We start from the raw sequence: 21174 nt of genomic DNA, 5'->3' as shown, positions 1-21174 counted from the left end.
TAGTAATTTCACCTCATGAAATATCTTACTTTTGCTGGTTCGGTCTCTTTGGACCACTCATCCTTTTCAAGGAAGAAATGGTACTAGGTCCCAAAGGATGTGGAGAAAAAAGGCAAGCTATATTATCTTAAAGTTATGTTTGGTTGCCAAGAGAAGAAAAAAATTGTATTTTTTTCTTTAAATTAAATAAATAAAGAGAAGTATAAACCGGATATTGTTTTGATTATAGTTTGTTTTTTTTATTTATAATAATTAACATTTTTATTTCAATTTCTTGACAACCCAACATCACATAACTTTTTGAGCATAGTTAATGTAATGTCTAAATTTAAATCTAAAGCTCTGATGCAACACCATAATTGTTCCTTTTCTTAAATGTAGGGCTGAATTCTTATTGTCAAAACATAGTGATAATGCATTCTGATTGCCAGAGCATTCTGAGACATCACTGTGGTTTTCACTCTGGTTTAGACCGAGTGGCAGTGTTGAGGTAATTGTATTACAAATTCTTTAAACATACAAAAATGAAATTGCAATACAATTGAGAGATGAAGATCTTTAGCAAATCCGAAGAGCATGTAGTCGCAACCGAACGAACTACCGATCGATGAGATTGAGTCACACCTTAAGTGCTATCTTTAAGTTAATTGATGCACCCTACTACCAAGGGTTCTTCGCACCACCACCTCCAAGATAAAGCAACATCCAACTAGAAGATAAGGTAGTTCTTCTAGTCTCTTTCAAGAAGCCAAAAGCTAGAGCACAACGCTTAGACAAATTCAAATAAAGAAATTAACTTTGTAACACAAATAATGTGAGAGTGAGGAGTGTCTCAATTGCACCCAATATGCAAGGAAGGGTTGGGTTTATATAGGCCCAAGTCTCACCTTACATCCCTTAGGATTCTTAAGGCAATGAATTTGATTTAATCCATTCAATAACCTCAACCCCGCTCATGGTAATGGCCATGAATGGTCATGAAGTTGAAATGAGAATTTATGGTCAAGAGTTAGAATTGAAGTAAATTCCACCCTTCAAGTAACCCCACCACACCACCATGATCAAGACCATTAAGACCCATGACCAATGTCATGAAGAGCCTAATAACTAAGATCATGAAGGGCCTCATTTAATCATGATGCCTCATTACCACCTTTACCTCATGGGTCCCACACACTAACAAAAAATTAAATAAAAAAAATGCAAAAAACTAATTTTGAAACTTAGTATAAATTTTTAATAGAAAAACCTAACAGGCAGCTTGTTTTTGTAATATAATCTACTAATCTCCGAGTTTGAATCGGATGCACTAGCCACTAGGTAAATCCTCCTCCTTTCCTTGTATTTCCATCGCTCCTTAGCTCAGGGCACTTCCCAAATAGAGAAAACAAAAAGGAGTAAACAAAACGAACAGTGACTGATGAGTGACCCAAGTGTATGCTTTGATATGAAGTAAAGTTGCATTACAGATATGAGTTTCTTCCAAGGCTAATAAGAAAGCTGTGAGTCTGTGACCACTTTAATTATTGTTCCCTGCAGCAGTCAAAGTAGCATTTGGAAAAGCCAATAAGAATGTCACTCTCACCAACTTACTTTTCCTTTACAAGTGCTAGACATATTGACAAGGATGAAAGCTGGAACTTTAAGATGAATTGAACTGACCAAATGGAAAAGGAAATCGAGGCCATGCCCTGTATAGGGCCAACCAAGGTTAGGATAAGGATAATGCCAATCAAGATTAGAGTTAGAAACATGACCGATGAAGAACAAAGACAACCTATCCCACATCGGCTTGATCTAAGACAAGTAGGATGAGATTAGGCTTGGCTTGATCCATTAGGGTCTAAAATCGGGAATAAGGATCTTAGGCCCTTAATTAGAGTTGGCGTGAGAATGAACTTAATTATGAACATTTAAGACCAGGGTTGAGCTTGAAGAAACTGCTGAAAAAAAAGGGAAGAAGTTTGAATAAACCCATTATAGCCTGTCCTTATTACACTCATAATGACAATTATTTCATTGGACTAATGTGCACTTAGAAGAAGAAACGATTAAATAATAAAGATAAAAGACACAAATCACTCTAGTTTTGGAGTCCTTCAACATATTTTATACTAATTTGACTCAATCTAGTGTTTATATACTAAATTGGGCCCCATTAAAACACATAACATACTACCATGCTTCTGCAGCCATCGTCCTCGACGGCTCTCACTCTAGGTCAAATTCCTTATATTCTGGGATTCAAACCCTTAACGTGATGACATTTATGATACCAATATTATGTATTTGACCAGTACACCAAAAGCTTCGAAGCTACATGTCATTTTATATTACATTGTTGATAATAATGGATTGTCTGGAAAAAAAGAAACGAAAACAATGGATTATATATGTCAAATAGAATAAGGAATTGCAATTAACCTTGGTAGTATGGAGGGGAACAGGGACAAAGCGCCAGTCCCTCCCACTTTTTGTGTCCGGGCCACATGCTTTTAAGTTGTTGAAGGGGGTCACATGAAGCATATGGGTGAAGCTAAACCAGAGCATTATTATTGAGTATTCTTTGCATTTGGACGTGAGAATCATGATCCAGATCTCGTTTTTTATTTACTCAGAAGATTATCTAGATCTCGTTAGAAAGGAATTGGTCAGAACTCAGAATGGGTGAAAAAGTTTGATGAGAATCTTCCAAAACCTGCCCTAATTATATAGTTTATCTATAAAGTAAGTCACCGAATCAGCTGATCAACACCAAGGAGTTTTAAATTTGAAGCCAAGCATCAAATCCATTAAGTTCCAAATCGACGAGAATTGATTTCGATCATGCCCAGAAGAATCACTACCGGTTGAAATTGGAACTGGTTTCTCTGGCCTCCGAGCTAAGCCAAGAGTAAAAATAAAGCAAAGTGGACAATAATAATAATAATAATTGAAAAGCGGAGAGAGGGAAAAAAGATGATATGATTGGAGACATTAATCATAAAATCAAATTAATTAGGGTTATGGATGTCCGCAATTACCTCCTTTCCTTGGCTTGTCTCCAACATGTGTGCCGTGCCGTGCCGTGCCGTGCCGGTCTTGTCTTGTGTGGAAGAGAGGAGGGAAAGAAAAAGATGGGAATAAAGACAAAGGTAAAGGACTGTGGATCATCTCCCTCAAGAGTGTTCCTTGATTGTTTTACAACCATAAATTACTTAGGGTCTACAAATAAAGAATCTTAAAATATTTTTTAAAAAAAGTAACACCTAATCCTGTGGTGTGGGCCCCTGTATAATTTATGATCTAATGGCCGTCAGGAAAACACAGAGTCCTTTCAAGAAAGACGATCCAAACTCAAGATAAACAAGAAAATTAATAGAGAGATTCTCTCTCATATCTACTCTCTAAGTCTCTGCCTCTGGTCTTTGCTTTGGCCACCAAATGAGTGAAATCCACTCGAGCTTTTCCTTTCCAATCACCAACCACAATTATGTAAATGGAATGGATAATTGCAGATTACGAGATTCCTCTCCCATTGAATGATGACAAAATCATCACCAAACCATTATCCAGAACTCGTGGTTCGAAGAATCGAATTTGGAATCGACTGGTCAAACCGGATCCGAAACTAAATTTGAGTTAAGAAATTATTATCTTGAGGCTGTCACCATTGTATTAGTAAGTAGAATTATGCTTGTAATGTATATAGTTGCATCATGCATGCATGTATGTTTGTACATAAATAAAATTTATACGGTCTTTTTTTTGGAATAATTGGAAGTTATATGTACATTCTTTGTCCCCTAGCTAGAAGAGTATGGTATGATATTTTCACTATTATTGTTTACTTATCTGTCAATGATATAGTAAATTAAGTAGATTACGTATGTATGAATATCTTTTCATTAAAATCCTTAATCAATAGTCTTGTTGGTAAGGTGTTCAAGCAAACGAAATAAATCATAGATGCACATATTATGATTTCTACAACTTATTTTAGTATGAAATGTAGATCCGGCTACCAACACTGGCATCTTAGAGAATCCTTTCCCTTTGTTCATATGATGAAACTTATTTAAAAAAAAATGGAGATACTCAGGATACCTAATTAGGGCATTGTTCTTGACTACTTTAATATGCAATTTCAAATTTGGAATGCAGGCCCATGGAGCAAGTATTATAGATAGAATATTCCTAGGCTTGCCAAACGAATAAATAATACAATAAGCTCAATTAATCTGACCTGGTTCCATTGCATGCAACATGCAACAATAAATCCAAGGGAAAAGGACTCCTATTATGCCAATATTTGTCATCACTTTTCACACCTTGTATGACAAAATGAGATGTTGGTCTTATTTTGTACGCACTCTTTCTTATATAATATGTAAGTCGCTTTAAACACATCAATTTCTTATTTTATGTTATTTTATTTTGGTATAAAGAGAGAGGATGGTAAACTTGCATCCTCTACTTTGTAATATTCTCGGATTTTCAAGTTCGACCTATGCAAACATTAGCCTTGTGAACTACAGGCGTAAGCACTAGACCCGTCAGTGTAGCCCCACTGAATGCCTAGTATAATCTACATAAACCAATACTCAATAATAATCTCATGGCTAGGCCAAAGAGTCAACTAACTGCACAATATAAAAATCAGGAAAAAGAGGAGATTCGAATCTATCTTGTATCAGGAAGACTCCTTACTGAGTATTTGGAAATATGTTGGATTATCTATATTATTTTTTATATATAATAATAAAAGATAAGAAATCATTATGAGATTGTACAGAAAAACGTCAGTACTAGAAATAAATTTTCATTTCATAGGGTATCTATATATACCCTATGAAATGAAAATCCGTATATATAGAATGATTTCTTCACGCCATCAAAAAGAGTTGCCGTGGGGGCAAAAACCGTGCCAATGTAGGAGGATATACATTTCTTAGATCTAGTGATGTCTTGCTGTTGCAATGTTTTAAAATTCTTGTAAGGAACCTCCGAGACAGGCTCCTCAATCAATGCTGGCTAGCAACATGGTTAGTTGAACGACCGCAACTACGGATGACCATTCGCAGGCAATACGATTCTCCTTCTTTCACTATATATATATATCGTCGTTCATGTTAATTAACATCTGAAGATTCATTAATTCCAGCCCATCAAATTCGATCCAGGGCTCCCCCCCTAGCGCGCGACAATTTCAGTATCATCGATCATATCTGATCATGGCTAGTGGAAGACAAGGAAGCAGGGACCATCAAGACGAGCTAGCGGGGGCTGAAATCACTAAGGGTGCTGAAGCTTGTCACCAACACTCAATCGAGCTTCTAGTAGAGTTGGGGTTCCCCAAAGGGGTTCTTCCTCTGCAAGACCTGGAAGAATGTGGAAGGGTGAGAGAAACTGGGTTCGTGTGGATGAAATCCAAGGCTCCCTACGAGCATTTCTTCGTCGAAGCCAACACTCGCGTGAGCTACGGCACGGAGGTGACTGCGTATGTGGAGAAAGGGAAGATGAAGAAGATGACTGGGATTAAGAGCAAGCAGATGTTGCTTTGGGTCCCCATTACTGAGATGTGCATCATCCAAACAGAACAAGAACAAGGAGGAGAAGAAGGAGAACAACTGCCCAACGGCAACCACAAGATACACTTCAAGACACCCATGGGGATTGGTAAGTCATTCCCTATCTCCGCCTTCATGACCCCAGAAGAAAAGCACCAGTATCTTCAGATCCAGACCCAACAACATGCAGCATAATAAACAAAGCAAGCAAGCAAGCAAAAATTTCCTCCGGTCTTCTTGGAAGGAATCAGGGACGAGGACACCGATCTCTATATTCATTAATCAGTATATATTCAATATGGGAGAGACCATTTGTGTTACTTCGATAGAAAAATGAAATTATCAAGAATAAAAGTACTACGTTGTATAAGGTTGATTTCATGTGATTGATTTCTTTATATAAGGGGATGATCCATGATCAATGGTCTCTTACCCACTTATTTTCTTGGAATTTTTGGTATGATCCATGATTCACAAATGGTCTGTTTTAAGTTTATTTTCCTCAGAAATTTTCGGCACCACAACTTGATTTATCCCTTCAAATGAATGTCATCGTTTTTAATTATTCATTATTCTATTTATCAGTCAAACTCCCTATTACTAACAAACCGTTGATGTCATTTAGTTTTTATTTATCCATTTTCAATGTTATCCTACAAAGAATTTTATGTGACACTTATTTTAAAAACTAACTCAAGGGTAGCCCTGAGACTTTCTCCGTAATGGAATTTCATGTAACACTTTTTTTTGTTTGTTTGTTTTGAATAAGAACATTTTCATGTTACAATATTGAAGCCTTTAGTGGGTTTTGGGTAGCAGAACCGATTTTTTTATAATTTATTGCATCGGTTTTGATCAGAGCAGTACGACCGATTCGACCCCGATCAAAAAACACTTGGTTGTGAGTTGTGACTTGTGAGGAAATGAGATAAGAAAACGCCGTAAGATGTAGCTGGTGAGAGTTTGAGAATTTAAAAAAAAATTAAAAAAATGACGAGAGCCTTGACGGGCATGCTCCACGGTCCGAGCGTTTCTCGTCACCGGATAAGAGTTGCAGCGGAGAATTTCGGAGGCCCGGAAGGGGAGGTCATTCTTCTTCAGCACGCTTTCCATAGCATTACCACGAGAAGGAGGTGGAGGAGAACCATGGCAGTTGTTCGTCCATGTAAAGCTTCATCATCACTCGAAATAGTCGGCGGTGCCGGCGATTCATGGGCATCGGAGCTCAAGACGACGCTGCAGCGTCGTTACGACCCATTCCCACTGATCGGCTGGAATTGTCATCTTGAGACTATTTTCGCCGCCTTCTTCCGTTCCCTCCCCAATGTCAGATTCCGGAGGGAGTGTTTGAGAATGGAGGACGGAGGTGTTGTCGCTCTCGATTGGGTCTCTGGGGACGATCGTCACCTTCCCGCGGAATCTCCCGTTCTAATTCTACTGGTTCGTATTATTCATGCCCACTGCTAGTACTCATTTCTTTTTCTTGAGGAATTTGCGGCAATATTTAGGTACACTTAGCGTCAACTAATGCTTGATGGGGAAGTCATAATTGTGGTTTAAATATTGTTTACTAGTTTTGAATTTTCTCCCCTTTTGGTGCCTGACATTTGTACTTGCAGCCAGGTTTAACGGGGGGCAGCGGTGATACCTACGTTCGCCATGTGCTTGTTCGAGCAAGAAGTAATGGGTGGCGCGTTGTAGTGTTTAATAGCCGCGGCTGCGGAAATAGCCCTGTTACCACGCCACAGGTATGTTCTCTTAGAAGTTAAGATTTTCGTTATCCTTAGTTTTTGTTTTTGGATCGACAAATTATAGTACTTAACTTACATTTAGTGGGAGGCTGGGAGCTCAAGCTCAAGTCCATCCATAACCGATCAATCATGTTTTAGCTTCTCTGTTGTTGTCTATGTCTGTGCTTCTTTACTTTATCTTGTCTAAAGTGTCTCTTTGAATTCACCTGCAAACAGAATGTCTCTTTGAAACCTTCACCTTGCTTTAAGGGTTCAACCACCAGTCACTTCCACTTACTTGGAAGACTCATTCTTGTTGAAGATTCTGCTCTTTCATTTGAAGGCTCTTCACCTGGCATTCAATGGACATCTCAAAGTAGACCACTAAACTAACATATCGAGTATCAAGTGGTCTAAATAAAATCCACCAAACCTAGCAAACTTGAGTCACTTGACCATTAAAGTTCAATTATAAAAATTGATGCAGTATTTCGATAACTATTAGATGGCTCTGAAACTAATGCATTCTATTGATATGCCCATCTATTGACTCCCATTATGACCCATTTACTGATGCAGTTCTATTCTGCTTCATTTATTGAAGATCTCCGTGGAGTGGTTAAACATGTTGCAGGTCGTTACCCTATGGCCAATTTATATGCTGCTGGCTGGTCTCTTGGAGCCAATATTCTTGTTAGATACATGGGTCTGGTAAGATCTCCTTCGACTTATGTCTTTGTCTAGGCCCCCACCGTTTTAGATTTTCATATTTTGTGTTGACTATAGAATTAAGGTGAATTTCTCAGTTGTCTCCCTCTACCCCCTGTCAGCTCTTGGCTATTCATTTTCTTGTGCAAATGTTTGGTTATTTTTAAATAAAATACAAATTCTTATTGAACTACATTTAGCTGGGACTGGGCTCTGTTGAAGTGTTATTTTTATAGGGAATATTTATTAGGTTGGACCTCTGTTTTAATTGTTATGTTTGATCAACAAGAGTTCCCTTGACTTCAATTGTTCCGTTTGTAGCATATTCTTTGACAGACCAACTATAGCTCCTTATGGTTGTAAATATTGTTTTCTCTTCTCGCAGGAATCTGATAACTGCCCACTCTCTGGGGCAGTCTCCTTATGTAATCCATTCAATTTGGTCATTGCTGATGAGGATTTCCGCAAAGGCTTCAATATTATTTATGATAAAGCTCTTTCTAGAGCTCTTCGCAAAATTTTCAAGAAGTAATATTTGATGATATAATTCCTCATAGCTTCACTTCATATATATCTCCTATCATCTACCCCAAACATTTTTAAATTTAATATGTGGATCAATCTCTGTGCAGACATGCTCTCCTTTTTGAAGATATTGGAGGTGACTATAACATTCCATTGGCTGCTGGTGCTAAATCTATCAGGGAGTTTGATGAAGGATTAACACGAGGTATGTATGCATGACATGGAGAAGTAAATATGTGTCCAATGGGTTGCCTATAGCTAATGTTACCTTTATAGCTTTTTGCAGTCTCATTTGGTTTCAAGTCAGCGGATGACTACTATTCCAATTCCAGCAGTTCAGACACCATTAAAAATGTGCAGAAACCTCTGTTATGCATTCAGGTAACGATCAATCATTGTGTATCACTTATATCTAACTCAAGCCTGGTAATTCCTGAACCTGTAAATAGATTTGAAAATATGAGATGTGCCAGCATTTATTTGAAGGTGAAATCTTTCGTGAATATTCTTGCTGCATATGGATCCTATTAATGTTGTTGGATTACAGTCTAGTGTCCTGTCTTGTGTGATAAGCAACATGGTGCTCCTTAGCCTAACTACCTTGGTTTAGCTACAGAAGGCATTATGCAAATCCACCATCCAAGGCTTCTTCATACATAAATGGGCTGCCCAAAGGTTTTGTGCAACCTGGCCAAGATCCAAGCTTTGGGATTGTAAAGGAAGAAGAATCATCGAGATTATTTGTCAATGGCCTTATTGAATAATTTCTTTTTCCTTGTGACCTTTTTCATACTACTGATTGTTTGCAAATCCATTTCACCAAAATACTTCCCAACTTTGCTGGAAGAAATGCTAAGTATGCTTGTCAAGTCCAAATATGAAGCTAGACTTTTGCCATGCATTTCCTCTTACAATTTTATTTTGGATAAATGAGTGCCAATATTTGTTCCCCTGATCTGCAGGCTGCTAATGATCCAATCGCACCATCTCGGGGAATTCCTCGTCAAGAGATCAAGGTATATTGTTCACAAAGCCATATAGATATTTACGGCTGCTGTAATTTGATGTTAGAAGCTTTTCTTCATGCTATTCCAACCCATTTTCTCTTTCTTTTGTGGTGGTTTACTTCATTATATTACTGTTACTGAGGTGTTGACAACCAAGTTAGACAAGCATGTGAAGAATAACTTGGTCTTCAAAATTTGGGCATCATTCTTTTTATTTAATTTGTTTATTGCATTTACATCCTTTTTCCCTTTACTCAATGATATCATTTAGCAACGAGGTATATATATTTGCATGGGCATCTGGTTAGACCAAAATGAAAGCCTGTGCGTAATGGCATGGCTAGGATTATCAGGGAACATGTAGTTTTAGATCAATAATAATAGGATTTTGAGCTGACAATTGATGTATATTTTTAGCTTTGACCAGTACAACGTAGTAGTTTCAAAACATAGAACTATAAAAGAAATAGGTGCAGCACTGTTGATCATGGATAGCACTTGGCTTTGACTGGTAAATCCTAGCCTTAAGAGTTATCCTAGAAAATCATACAGGTGAAATTTGATAATTTTCATGTAGCCATGTGGGAGGACTGGAGAGGTTCCATGTGATGGGATATTGCACTCATTTCGTTGGTCAAAATTTGTCCCCCAACCAATAGGGTAGTGCTTCAAGAGTTTAGTGTCAAGTTGCACTGTTTACCATAAATTTTTTTACAGAAAAACAAAAAGAAAATAAAAGGAATTTATAATTGAGTATACAAATTTGGTTTGAGTTGGGAGTGAAGGTTAGTTGCTTGGAGTGGAGTTTGCATGAATATTTAACTTTGTTGACTAGAGAACAAATTACATGTAAACAACATACTAAAAGCCTACAATCTATATCATAGAAATTCATAGTTGTCTTTGTGTCCCTGTTTTAGGGGTATGAGATGATGAAATCCAGCTGAACCAAACCAGGAATTTACTAACTCCAATTGTATGAAAAGTAATTTTGTTTGAAACAGTTAGTACTGTTAAACATGTCTTAAGTCTTTGAATGATGCAGCTAAGTCTCCTAAAGGGCTTATTTTATTGGAAATATGCATACGGTTGGGTTTTGTGGATGTTTGGCCTTCGATCCAGTGGGTTTTATTTTTGTAATACACATCTTAATGCGTGTAAAGTATGGATAGAAAGTAGGAAACAGGATTTACTTTATTGTTCTAGTTCGAATCCTGTTTTGAGTCTATTGCTTTCACATTTTAGCAGGCCTTTCCTTTTTAGTGTTTTAGTCAGTTTTCGGGTTTCTATTTAAGTTTGGAAGAGGCTACTTGGACATGACTTTGATTGACAAGATTCAGAAAAAGAAACATAGGTTTGTGATTTGCTCTGCAAGAGAGTAAGATGAGATGTCATTGGTGGGAGGCCAAATAAGGTGGGGTTATTGGTGTGAGATCCTAGCCAGAAGAAAGACTACCCTATCTTCTTCTTTGTGCTTGTTTTTCACTTTATTTTCTGAATTTTCCTGTGAATCAAAATATTTACCTTACAGATGGTACATATCCTTGCTATTTCTAACTTCAGTTCCTACTACTGAAGTTGTGGACCTCCATGTAGACCAAAAAGCAGTTGAAACTTGTTGAATTTAACCACTTTAACAATCTGATCCTTTTCTTGACAGTTCAAAAACTAGCACAATGGCCTATAGGAGAAGTTCTGTTATTGCTGCTTTATTATCTGCTCAAAAGTGGTTAAATTGAATGAATTAACCTCTTTCATAAGTGTATATTGTTTCGCCATAAATTATTGGAGAATCTAAATTGGGATTTTCAAAATTGTGCTCTTGAACAACTTTCATAAAACTAACCATTGGATTACTAATTTCCATCACTGTGTACTAGTTTCCAAATTATGTAGACATCCAACACCCTTCCTGAAGTTTCCAGAAGCACTCTGACAGGTTGAGAAACTCATCTGTTATGCACTGAAGCACAAAATCCTATGAACCACTGGAAACATCTCCGAATAGAGTTCACATGATCCATTCTGATGGGATGTGGAAATAACACCTTCATAGATGTCTTTACAACAAAACATCCTGTATTTTTATTTTTACTGTGTTGTTGATGAAAAAGAAAATATCTATGCGTCACTTAACTGCAGTTGCCAGAGTCTTCGAGTCTTCAAGTCATATTGATGCTGCCATTAGTATTGCTGGCAGCGCTACTAGCAATGTTAATAAATCAGTCTTTGAGTGTGGGTGATTTGAAATTACAAAGTAAGGCTCCATTAGAATCTGTCACTAAGGTTTACCAAAACCAGTGTTAGAACCGAACGCCATGCCCTTTTTTATGGCGGCGGTGATAAACATATTTTTGTTGTCCCTCATCTTCTTGCTGTAGTTTTTTTAAGTTGAAGGGGGAAAGAATTTTCATAAATAAATATGAAAATGACTTGTCATTATGTTACAATCAAAATTTGTCATTTTTTTGCACATATTTTTGAGGTTCTCATGTGAAAAGACAAGATAAACCCTCATTGCAAACAAAAAAATGTTTATGCTAAAAGGGCAAAATATTAGTTACAAATATTTGACAGCTAAAGGGTGTTACTATTAGGAAAATCCATGTTCTAATTATTGAATTCTGTTCATAAAGCTTTCTGCAACAATAGTTCGTGTCTTTTGGAATCCTATTGCATATACCATTGGTTGCAATTCTGACCCTTCAGCGTGCAGAGATGCTTGTTTCTTGATAAAAAAAATATATACATTGCTGCTGAAACGAACCAAACTTGTCTGTTTTCCAGGAAAATGCAAATTGTTTGTTGATTGTTACCCCAAAAGGTGGCCATCTTGGGTGGGTAGCAGGGGAAGGAGCTCCAACTGGGGCTCCTTGGACTGATCGTCTGGTGATGGAATTTCTAGATCAACTTGAGAGAGTAAATCGTGATTCTTGTGAAACTGAAGCACCCATTAGGCAATTGGATGGTGCACAACGTCGACAGTCTCTTGATGGCTTGCACGAGCTTAAAGTGTAAGTAGCTGAGTAACAACACTTTTATCTTGAAGTTGTATTGATGTGTATGAAATGCAAAGTGTTCGATTGATGGGCAAACCTTCCACCCCCTGCCTTTTACAGCCTAGTAAAGCATGAATTGATGATTTTATGGGACACTGATTTACTTGCCTGTATTTGGCCTGGGGTCTTGAATGCAAGTGTTCGATGATGGGTGAAGCGTCTAGCCTAGTATAAGATCATGATATTGATGATTTTATGGGACATCTGAAAATTTACTTGCCTGTATTTTGGCTCTGCGGAGATCTTGTGAGAGATTATTTCGTGGATCGGAGCCAGCCAAGAGGTCTCGTAAATAAAGTTACTCTGCTCTTGTTTGTAAATCTGTTTATTCCATTATCTGTATTGCAAAGATGGAATGCTCTACAAACCATTCTTAAACTCAATTAAATGGAAAATTTTACACGTTATAGAGAAATGTGCATTGGCGGATTATTTGGCCCACTTAGCAGCAAAGCATTTGAGCTCCACTCCATTAAGCATTTTGTTTTAGACAACAACAAAACGTCAAGGTCTGTCTGCCCCTTCTATTCTTAATTAGATGCCTCTTTAGTCAAGGAGGAAACAAAATTAGAGGCATCTTCATCTGGGCAGATGGTAACTTTTGACAAAATAACAAGTGGAGTTAAACAAAGTAGAATCGCCAAGGAATTTGGGGGATGAGAATAATGACAAAGAGATGGTGCCATTGCCCAAACTTCATTTAGATGCAGATTCCACTGTAAGGGATAGTATTTTAATGTTCAACCAATATATCTACTTTGAGATTAATTTTAAAGTGCAACTGAGCAAGGGGCTCTTTTGTGAATGGCTTGATTGGAGCATGCCAAACAGAATAGACCTGAAAAAGATAGAAAGAAAGAAAAAAAAAAAAAAAAGCCCCAATCAAGCCATTAACATATCATAGATTATTTGTCCTTTTTCCAATGTCTTGGGGGATTATTCTGGCTTTCACCGAGTTCCTGCACTTTGCGATCGATTGATTACTCTGGCTCCGAAAAAGAAGTCAATAATTAATAATAGTGTGGCCGTGGCGGTGGCCCATGGGCATCAATCATTAAAGTGATCGAAAGTTGTTTATTAAAACGAAGAAAGCTTAGCAGACGGAGGAGGACGGACCACTGCCAGTGCTGCAGTACTAGTGGAGTACTGGGCGGTGGTGGTGGTGGTAGGTTCCACAGTGTCACCGTGAGTGAGTGCCTCTCTGCATATATCCATGAACATTTCAGCAGCAGCAGCAGCAGGCAAGACCCACACACACAAAATACTGGATAAAGCGGAGGACAACTCCAAAAGTGTTTTCGACACTTTCACATAAAGGGTCGTGTATTCATGTAAATCATGCAATCGTGGAATCATGTGTGGAGGGGACTGGATCGATCCCACAATCAGGTATACTCATGGGCACGGCTAGCTTGTATAGGTGGTGGTGGTTGCTCAATTTTCGTCGACACCAGATTTGTGAAATCTCAGAGTTGAAGATGACTATTTCGTTTTAGTTAGTTAGGCAGTAATGATAGTGATGGAACTATGGAACTGTCCTCCCAACATATGGGTATGTGAAAGATCTGATCTGAGATCTGATCTGATCTGATCTGGGCAGTAATAGTATCCTCTATCTCTCTCTCTCTACGTCGATCGCTAATAACTTAATATAGATGTAGACCAGCTTTCGCTCGCTTCCTGGCATATCAGTCCCCCACCTTGCTAAAAAAAGTATGTAAAGCAGTTCTCAGCGCATACAGAGTAAAAGATGTTTTCAGTACTAAAACGATAAAAGTAGTTCGATAGTGGAATAGCTTTCCCTTTCCCAACATGAAAAGATTCACACACTGAAGAAAAACAGGAAGATAATATAAGTGGCCCCGCTGGTGGCAGTGGTCCACATTCTTTCCCAAAAGCCAAGAAGAAGAAACAGAGCAATTTATATTTCTTCTACTTTCCATAATGGCAGAAGCAGCCTCCCCCTTTCTTTTTTTTTTTTTTTTTCTTTTTTCCGGTAGCAGTGATTTGGCTCGTGTCAATGCACTTGATTGAACACGAGCTAGATATCAGCTAGATATCTATTTCACCCACCTAAACCCGCCCGCCCTATCATATCCGAAAACCCTCATGCGCCCTGGAGTCTAAATGGATAACGACGCGGATCTATCCAATCCCTTATCCGCCAAACAGGCGACAACGAATATCTTCTCAATCCCTCTTTATTTATTTATTTATTTATTTAGGAACGAACACAACACATGCATGCGTATGTATCATTTCCATCACAAATTGGAATATTCAACACTGGACTGGAGGCCGATATTGGAACACCATTGGATAATAAAGAATATTCGTTGATGATTCTCCAACCCATCCATTGTGAGCCACACGTTCAAAACATATTACAACCCGCTTCTACAGTATTACACTTGGGCTGCGTTCTGTAAAATCCATGGCTCCACTCCATTCAAACCGGACCGGAGACCGGAGACCGGAGACCGGAGACCGGAGACCGGAGACCGGAGACCGGTTTCCTATCATTCTGGGTCCTGATGCATGCAGTTCGTCGCCGCGTGTTTTTGTCTTCGGTGCAAGTCTGCATCTCAGCCGTTGGATGTGACAGTACACGACTTATCAGCACGTTGCGCACATGCACACACCACCTGGTTTATGATTTGACATGTCACTGATCAGATTCTAATTTCATGTGTTACGCGTGTTTCTACGGATGCATTTACTTTGCTGGCAACTCGTTAAAAGCATCCGTCTGATTGGCTGGCCCCGCCAATGCTGACCTATCTATGTCCCTACCTACCCTACTCCCACGCCCTCAACATTTTTTTTTTTTTTTTTTTTATGGGGTTCATCGGGACAGCTGAAAGAAAGATTCATTTGAACTAATCCACACCAGAGTACCAGACCGGGCCGAGGGGAATCAGCTCGTGTGAATCCTACAAAATAAAATAAAATAAAATATAATCGTATATCACGAAAATTACGGTTTTTTGATCGTCCTTTCTATAATCGTGAACCTTCCCTTTTTTTCAGGGTAAAACGTAGAATAGGTAGGTAAAGCCGTAACCTTTACCAAAAAAAGGTAAGCCGTAACCGAGTGTGGTTTTAAAATTTTAACCATCTGGACCAATACGTGACTAGGTTCACTATACCAACAACTCCCTTCCGTTCCCTGGATGGATTACAGAGCGGCCACGCTATATAAAGCCATATTGGCGCAGGCTGAAGAAGGGCAGTTACCGCCGTGTCTTCTCTCTACCCTTATCCTTATTCACAGCTTCTTCGCTTCTTTCGCTCTCTTCTGCCAAACGGCAACAAAAAATGGCCGAAACGCAAGCTCTCAATCTTCTTTTATCTGGTATGAAGCGAAACGGAGGAGGCGACGATCACTTGGATGGCGGTGATGATTTCATCGTTGCGAAGAAAGCTCCAGCGGGAAAGGTGTGGAACGACGATCCGGTGGAGGCTCTGGCGATGGCGAGGCACGAGTTCGGCGAGCACGGCGGCGTTAACATGTCGATCGAGGCGTCGGCGACATTCACGGTAATGGAGCCTGAGACGATGCGGCGTATGTTCTCCGGAGAGCTTGGACCGGATCGTGATTTTTTCATCTACAGTCGTCATTTCAACCCGACGGTTCTTAATCTCGGCCGTCAGATGGCCGCCATGGAAGGAACCGAGGCTGCGTATTGTACCGCAAGTGGCATGTCGGCGATTTCGTCGGTCCTGATGCAGCTGTGCAGCAGCGGCGGAAACGTTGTGGCATCTCAACAGCTGTACGGGGGGACCCATGCACTGCTGACTCACTTCTTGCCGAGGGCTTGCAACATTACCACCACATTCGTGGACGTGACGGATCTGGACATGGTGAAGGACGCGATCGTGGAGGGGAAGACGACGGTACTTTACGTGGAAGCTGTCTCTAACCCTACTCTGACGGTCAGTAACATACCGGAGCTGAGTAGGATAGCGCACGATAAGGGGGTAACGGTAGTGGTGGATAACACATTTACACCCATGGTCCTTTCTCCTGCTCGTCTTGGTGCTGATGTCGTGGTCCATAGCATCTCCAAGTACATCAGCGGTGGGGCCGATGTAATTGCAGGTATGTATGTCTGTCTGTATGTATGTATGCGTACTCTTTTTTTTTTTTTTTTTTTTCATTCATCCGATCCATGCTTATGTCACCTTTTTGTGCTTCCTCCGGTTAACGCGGCGACAACGGGAAAAACCGTTGCGGCTTTTATCCAATAGGGAAGAAGGGAATAGTCTGGAATCGGATCCATGTCTATCTCATCTCACCCATGGATAGTCCGGACAACTCTCTTTTATCTCGGTAGTCTTTTTCTTTTTTAAGTTGTTGTAAGTTGTGGCTTACAACGAGTTTCGCTTCGGACACTTGTTCAGCGGGATCGTCAAAATTTTCAATGGAGATCTTCCTCCATACAAGTGGCATGGGGGTTCTGGTAAGAGCCGTTACATAAGAAACCCTAAGAGGAGTGGACCCTACTACTCAGAATATAATCTGAGCCATCTGTGATATGAGATAAGAGATGAGAAAGCGTCCTAAAAGCGTCGCGTCTCACCATGTCGCGTCGGGCAGCGCTCAAGTGCGTGCCAGCTCTTGAAAAATATGCCACGTACGTGCCATATTGGCATAACACTGTTATGCCAGCTAAGCATATTTTAACAAATATATGTACACATACATTATATATGTTATTTTTACGATACGGCATCAACTGTTTTTTTCAAAAATTTGGGCAGATGGGTGCCAATGACTGTCAAGTGATATTTTGGTCCTTAGACCTAAATTTGGGCAAAAATGACATGTACGATAAGGCAAAATAACTGTTTCATATATTTATTATAGAAAATAAAAGGAAATGGGGTGGCTGAACGACCATATAAATTGTTTAGGTGAACAATTTTAGAAATCTAACAATTCAGATTTATTTCAAATTTAATTCCATATATTTAATGGTATGATTTATTACAAAACTGTTTAACCATATTTATGCCATAATGAAAATACACCTCTTGCACAATTAGGAAGTGGTTGAAAGATTCCACCAATCATGGACACAATGATGATCCATCCAAAACATGGGGATAATATGCCAATACAGTGCTTCTTCCCCCCAAATATAGGGCAACCCTTCTCACTCTGTTCAGGTTCATGTCTGCGTTTTTTTTGGTAAAAAATGTTCGATGTCATCATGTGGAGACTAATGCTGCATCCAATCAATTATGACAAAGTACTCTCGTCGCATTACCCATTCTTTCGTTAAAGTCAATAACCATCTAAGAATATACAACTTTTTGTGGAGAAAAAAAAATACGTGGGGACACTTATGACTGAAAGTGGAGTTGGATGATGTTATTACACTGATGCCCTTGGAAATTTCCTTTCATTTTTATTTTTCTTTTTAGATTTAAATTTCCATGGGTCCTAGGCAGTAGTAACCCTGAGTCGGGCAGATGGGCTGATGGGCTGGGCTGGTGTTTTGTGTGGAATGGTGTGGCTTTACTGATCACATATGTTATATAAAATGATAGGTGCGGTTTGTGGGCCTGCGAGCCTAATTAACTCCATGATGGACCTGCATCAAGGAACTCTCATGCTCCTGGGCCCAACCATGAATCCCAAGGTGGCATTTGAGCTCTCGGAGAGGATTCCTCACTTGGGCTTGAGAATGAAGGAACACTGTCACAGAACACTTGTTTATGCAACAAGAATGAAAAATTTGGGCCTCAAGGTCATCTATCCGGGCCTCGAAGAACACCCACAACACGAACTTTTGAAGTCGATGGCCAACAAGGATTATGGTCATGGGGGTATTCTATGTGTTGACATGGAGACTGAGGAGCGAGCCAACCGCTTGATGCATCACTTACAGAACTGCACCCAGTTTGGGTTCATGGCAGTGAGCCTGGGTTATTATGAAACCCTCATGTCATGCTCTGGAAGCAGCACTAGCAGTGAGATGACCGCCGAGGAGCAGAAGCTTGCCGGAATCTCCCCGGGCTTAGTGAGGATGTCCATCGGGTACAGTGGGAGTGTGGAACAGCGATGGAGCCAATTCGAGAAGGCTCTAGCTAGGACCCAAGATGGTGGGCTATTCAATACCAAGAGTTTCTGTTAGAAACATGCATCATACAACTAGCTCTCTTATATAATGGTGTTTCTCAGTTAATATTTGGAACTTTTGTTTAGGGAACTTAATTTCTTTCTTCATGGATGCTTAAGTTTCTGTCGACTATTGTTTATGTGAACTGTTTTGCATCTACTAGATAAACTCGTTTTTACTTTGTACAGTTTGTGATGACTCGGGTAGAAACCTTGTCATTTTATCTATGCTAGTGATGAGGAAAGAATAAATAAACTTGAACTAGTTCGGTTTGAGTCTAGTCTGACCAGCTCGGATCAAATTAAACTGACCAAGTCAAGGTCGGTCGAATAAGTATAGAGGCTGAGTAGCAAAGTGAATCTAAATAATATTCTTAAATAAAGAAATGGTATTTAGTCAAAACTCAACTACTCATATTTGAGTAGGACTCAATGACTAAGATTCATACTGCAACCTGACTAAGGTTTAAGTCCCACTCAAACTCATACATTTAAAAGCTATAAAAAGGTATGAGAATACAAGAGAAAGGTATGCTAAATAGAACTATCACTATTCGAATTTTTATTGTTCATTACTTTCTTGCCTTCCTTAGTCGGATCCCTAACTAAATCAGGATTGTGTAACTACAGTTAGTTTCTTTTTTTATTTTTTGGCGGGATTGGGTATAGGACGAATCCTTTGAAGTGCACATCTCTCAGTGGTGCATTTTTTGAAATCCCATATAGAATTCCTGTACTATATAAATAAGCCATGAAACTCACTAATTGGTGTCCAACACCATTAGACAATTAGAGACAATTAGAGCACAATGAGAGCTGTGGTAGATTGGAAGAAAGAACACATCATTAAACAGAATTTTCAAAGTGATTATTCGTTGGTGGTATCTTAGATTGTCTTAAGAAATAGCGACCTCACATGACATGAGGAGAAGTCATATATAGTTTATGTTACACACTCAACCACACCGTGTCCAACGCCAGTGTGTGTGGTATTATAATTTTGTTATTTTTATAGTATTTTAACTGTAAGGTTCCGTACGAATACCTGGGGAGGAAAGGGAGAAAATAAAAGAAAAATAATTTGTATGGACGATATGGTGCAGGTAGATACTTAGTGAGAAGGGACACATACATTTGACACGTGCGGGATATAAAGAAAAGAAGAAAATCTAAGGAATTAAGGATTAAGGTGGATATTCCTTTGTTTTCAATGATTGAAATCATGTACTAGTTAGTTAGCGTGCTCCTGTTTTGATGATCGATCGTACAACTAATAAGTCCTTTAACTCAGAGATGATTGGGTTTATATTTACTTAATCCCTATCTTAATTATACTTAGGGGACTGAAAATTAAGATGTTGTTTGTTGTTAATCTTTTCTTTTGTTTTCTTTTGTTTTGGAGCTGGTGATGGTGAGAGTTGGCGAATTTGAAGAGAATATCCGATGACATATCCCCCAATTGGAGCTTAATTATGAACGTGATTGAGGCTTAATTGCACAGTGAGAAAGAGACATGGGAGAGCTCAGCAGAATTTGATCTATCTGAGGATAATTAGTTTAATTAAATTAATTAATCCTGTGTTAGGATACCGTATAATATTCAATTAATTAAGCAAGCGGGTTGAATGTCAATTTTGATAGAAGAATTAAACTAGCTACTAGTAGCTAAGATGAGAGACAGACGATCGAGAGAGATTAATTAATTTTATTGAGATTTCAATGGGTGCAAACGATCGATGTAGACCTGGCTGCTGTCGCATTAAAATGGTCATACACATGATCTAGTGAATAGGACTAGAAAAGATCTACTTGGTTGAAAGAAATCTGGATATAATCGATGATGAAGGTAAGGTATGTACACGGGCTGGGCTGGGCTGGGCTGGGCTGGGCTGGGCTGGGTCCTAATGGAGCTTGGCAATGAATGGATAACAACCACCCTCTCTTGATTGACAATTCCAATTATCTTCTTTCTCTCTCTTATTTACACTCCATTTTCTCTGCATTCTTCTTATACCCAATAACCTACCTGAAATTAAGGTTAATAACATTTAGGGCTACTGAATGATGAATGATGAATGATGAATGATATATGCAACCATGAATGAAGCAAGTACGAATAAATTAAATGTTATAAAATACATTCAATGATATTATTGTTAGTGTCATCATCATCATGCCTTTTCTTTCATTGAGGGGTTACTATTGCGGCTAAAAATTAGCCTTTTAAGTAAGGGTAATCATCAACGTTGATGATTCAAATGGAAAAGATCAAGCCACGTACTCCTTGATCTCATCAACAGATATAATGTCGACAATAAATTCTAAATTATTTTGCATTTCATTAAATAAATTAAAAACAAAAAAAAAAAAAAGCTTTATATTATTATAAATTTTCCTTCAATATACTTAGATGAAGAATTATGTTAGGTCATAGATTACGTCTTAATAGCTAATTAATGTAGTATTAGA

General features: G+C 38.8%; 3 protein-coding genes across 7 annotated transcripts; all 3 read left to right on the top strand.

Moving 5' to 3' along the window:
• The first annotated feature begins 5213 nt into the window (after nt 1-5213).
• On the top strand, nt 5214-5744 carry LOC149014026 (uncharacterized). The gene has a single exon (XM_089157769.1). The coding sequence runs from the start codon at nt 5214-5216 to the stop codon at nt 5742-5744; it is 531 nt and encodes a 176-aa protein (XP_089013895.1).
• A 748-nt stretch (nt 5745-6492) lies between these two features.
• Nucleotides 6493-12612, top strand: LOC149014025 (esterase/lipase/thioesterase family protein). Of its 5 annotated transcripts, none has more exons than XM_089159492.1 (9): nt 6493-6989; nt 7169-7297; nt 7517-7655; nt 7884-7990; nt 8373-8515; nt 8620-8717; nt 8799-8893; nt 9475-9528; nt 12307-12612. In XM_089159492.1, exons 1-9 carry the CDS (start codon nt 6540-6542, stop codon nt 12535-12537), a joined length of 1446 nt encoding a protein of 481 aa, XP_089015618.1. In that variant the 5' UTR covers nt 6493-6539; the 3' UTR covers nt 12538-12612. The 5 variants fall into 5 exon arrangements, 4 of the variants coding, with proteins under 4 accessions (XP_089015618.1, XP_089015621.1, XP_089015622.1 ...); XM_089159495.1 differs by lacking the exon at nt 12307-12612 and adding an exon at nt 11400-12300; XR_016174060.1 differs by lacking the exon at nt 12307-12612 and having other exon boundaries at nt 8789-8893.
• A 3179-nt stretch (nt 12613-15791) lies between these two features.
• Nucleotides 15792-19038, top strand: LOC149014024 (methionine gamma-lyase-like). The gene is made up of 2 exons (XM_089159259.1): nt 15792-16680; nt 18135-19038. The coding sequence occupies exons 1-2, from the start codon at nt 15897-15899 to the stop codon at nt 18719-18721; spliced, it is 1371 nt and encodes a 456-aa protein (XP_089015385.1). The 5' UTR covers nt 15792-15896; the 3' UTR covers nt 18722-19038.
• Nucleotides 19039-21174: the final 2136 nt, after the last annotated feature.

The sequence above is a fragment of the Hakea prostrata genome, chromosome 6 (genome assembly GCF_041222555.1).
Source record: "Hakea prostrata isolate BN-2017 chromosome 6, UWA_Hpros_2, whole genome shotgun sequence".
NCBI lineage: Eukaryota > Viridiplantae > Streptophyta > Magnoliopsida > Proteales > Proteaceae > Hakea > Hakea prostrata.
The sequence above is the reverse complement of the archived record's forward strand: the minus strand, read 5'-3'. Positions and strand labels throughout refer to the sequence as shown.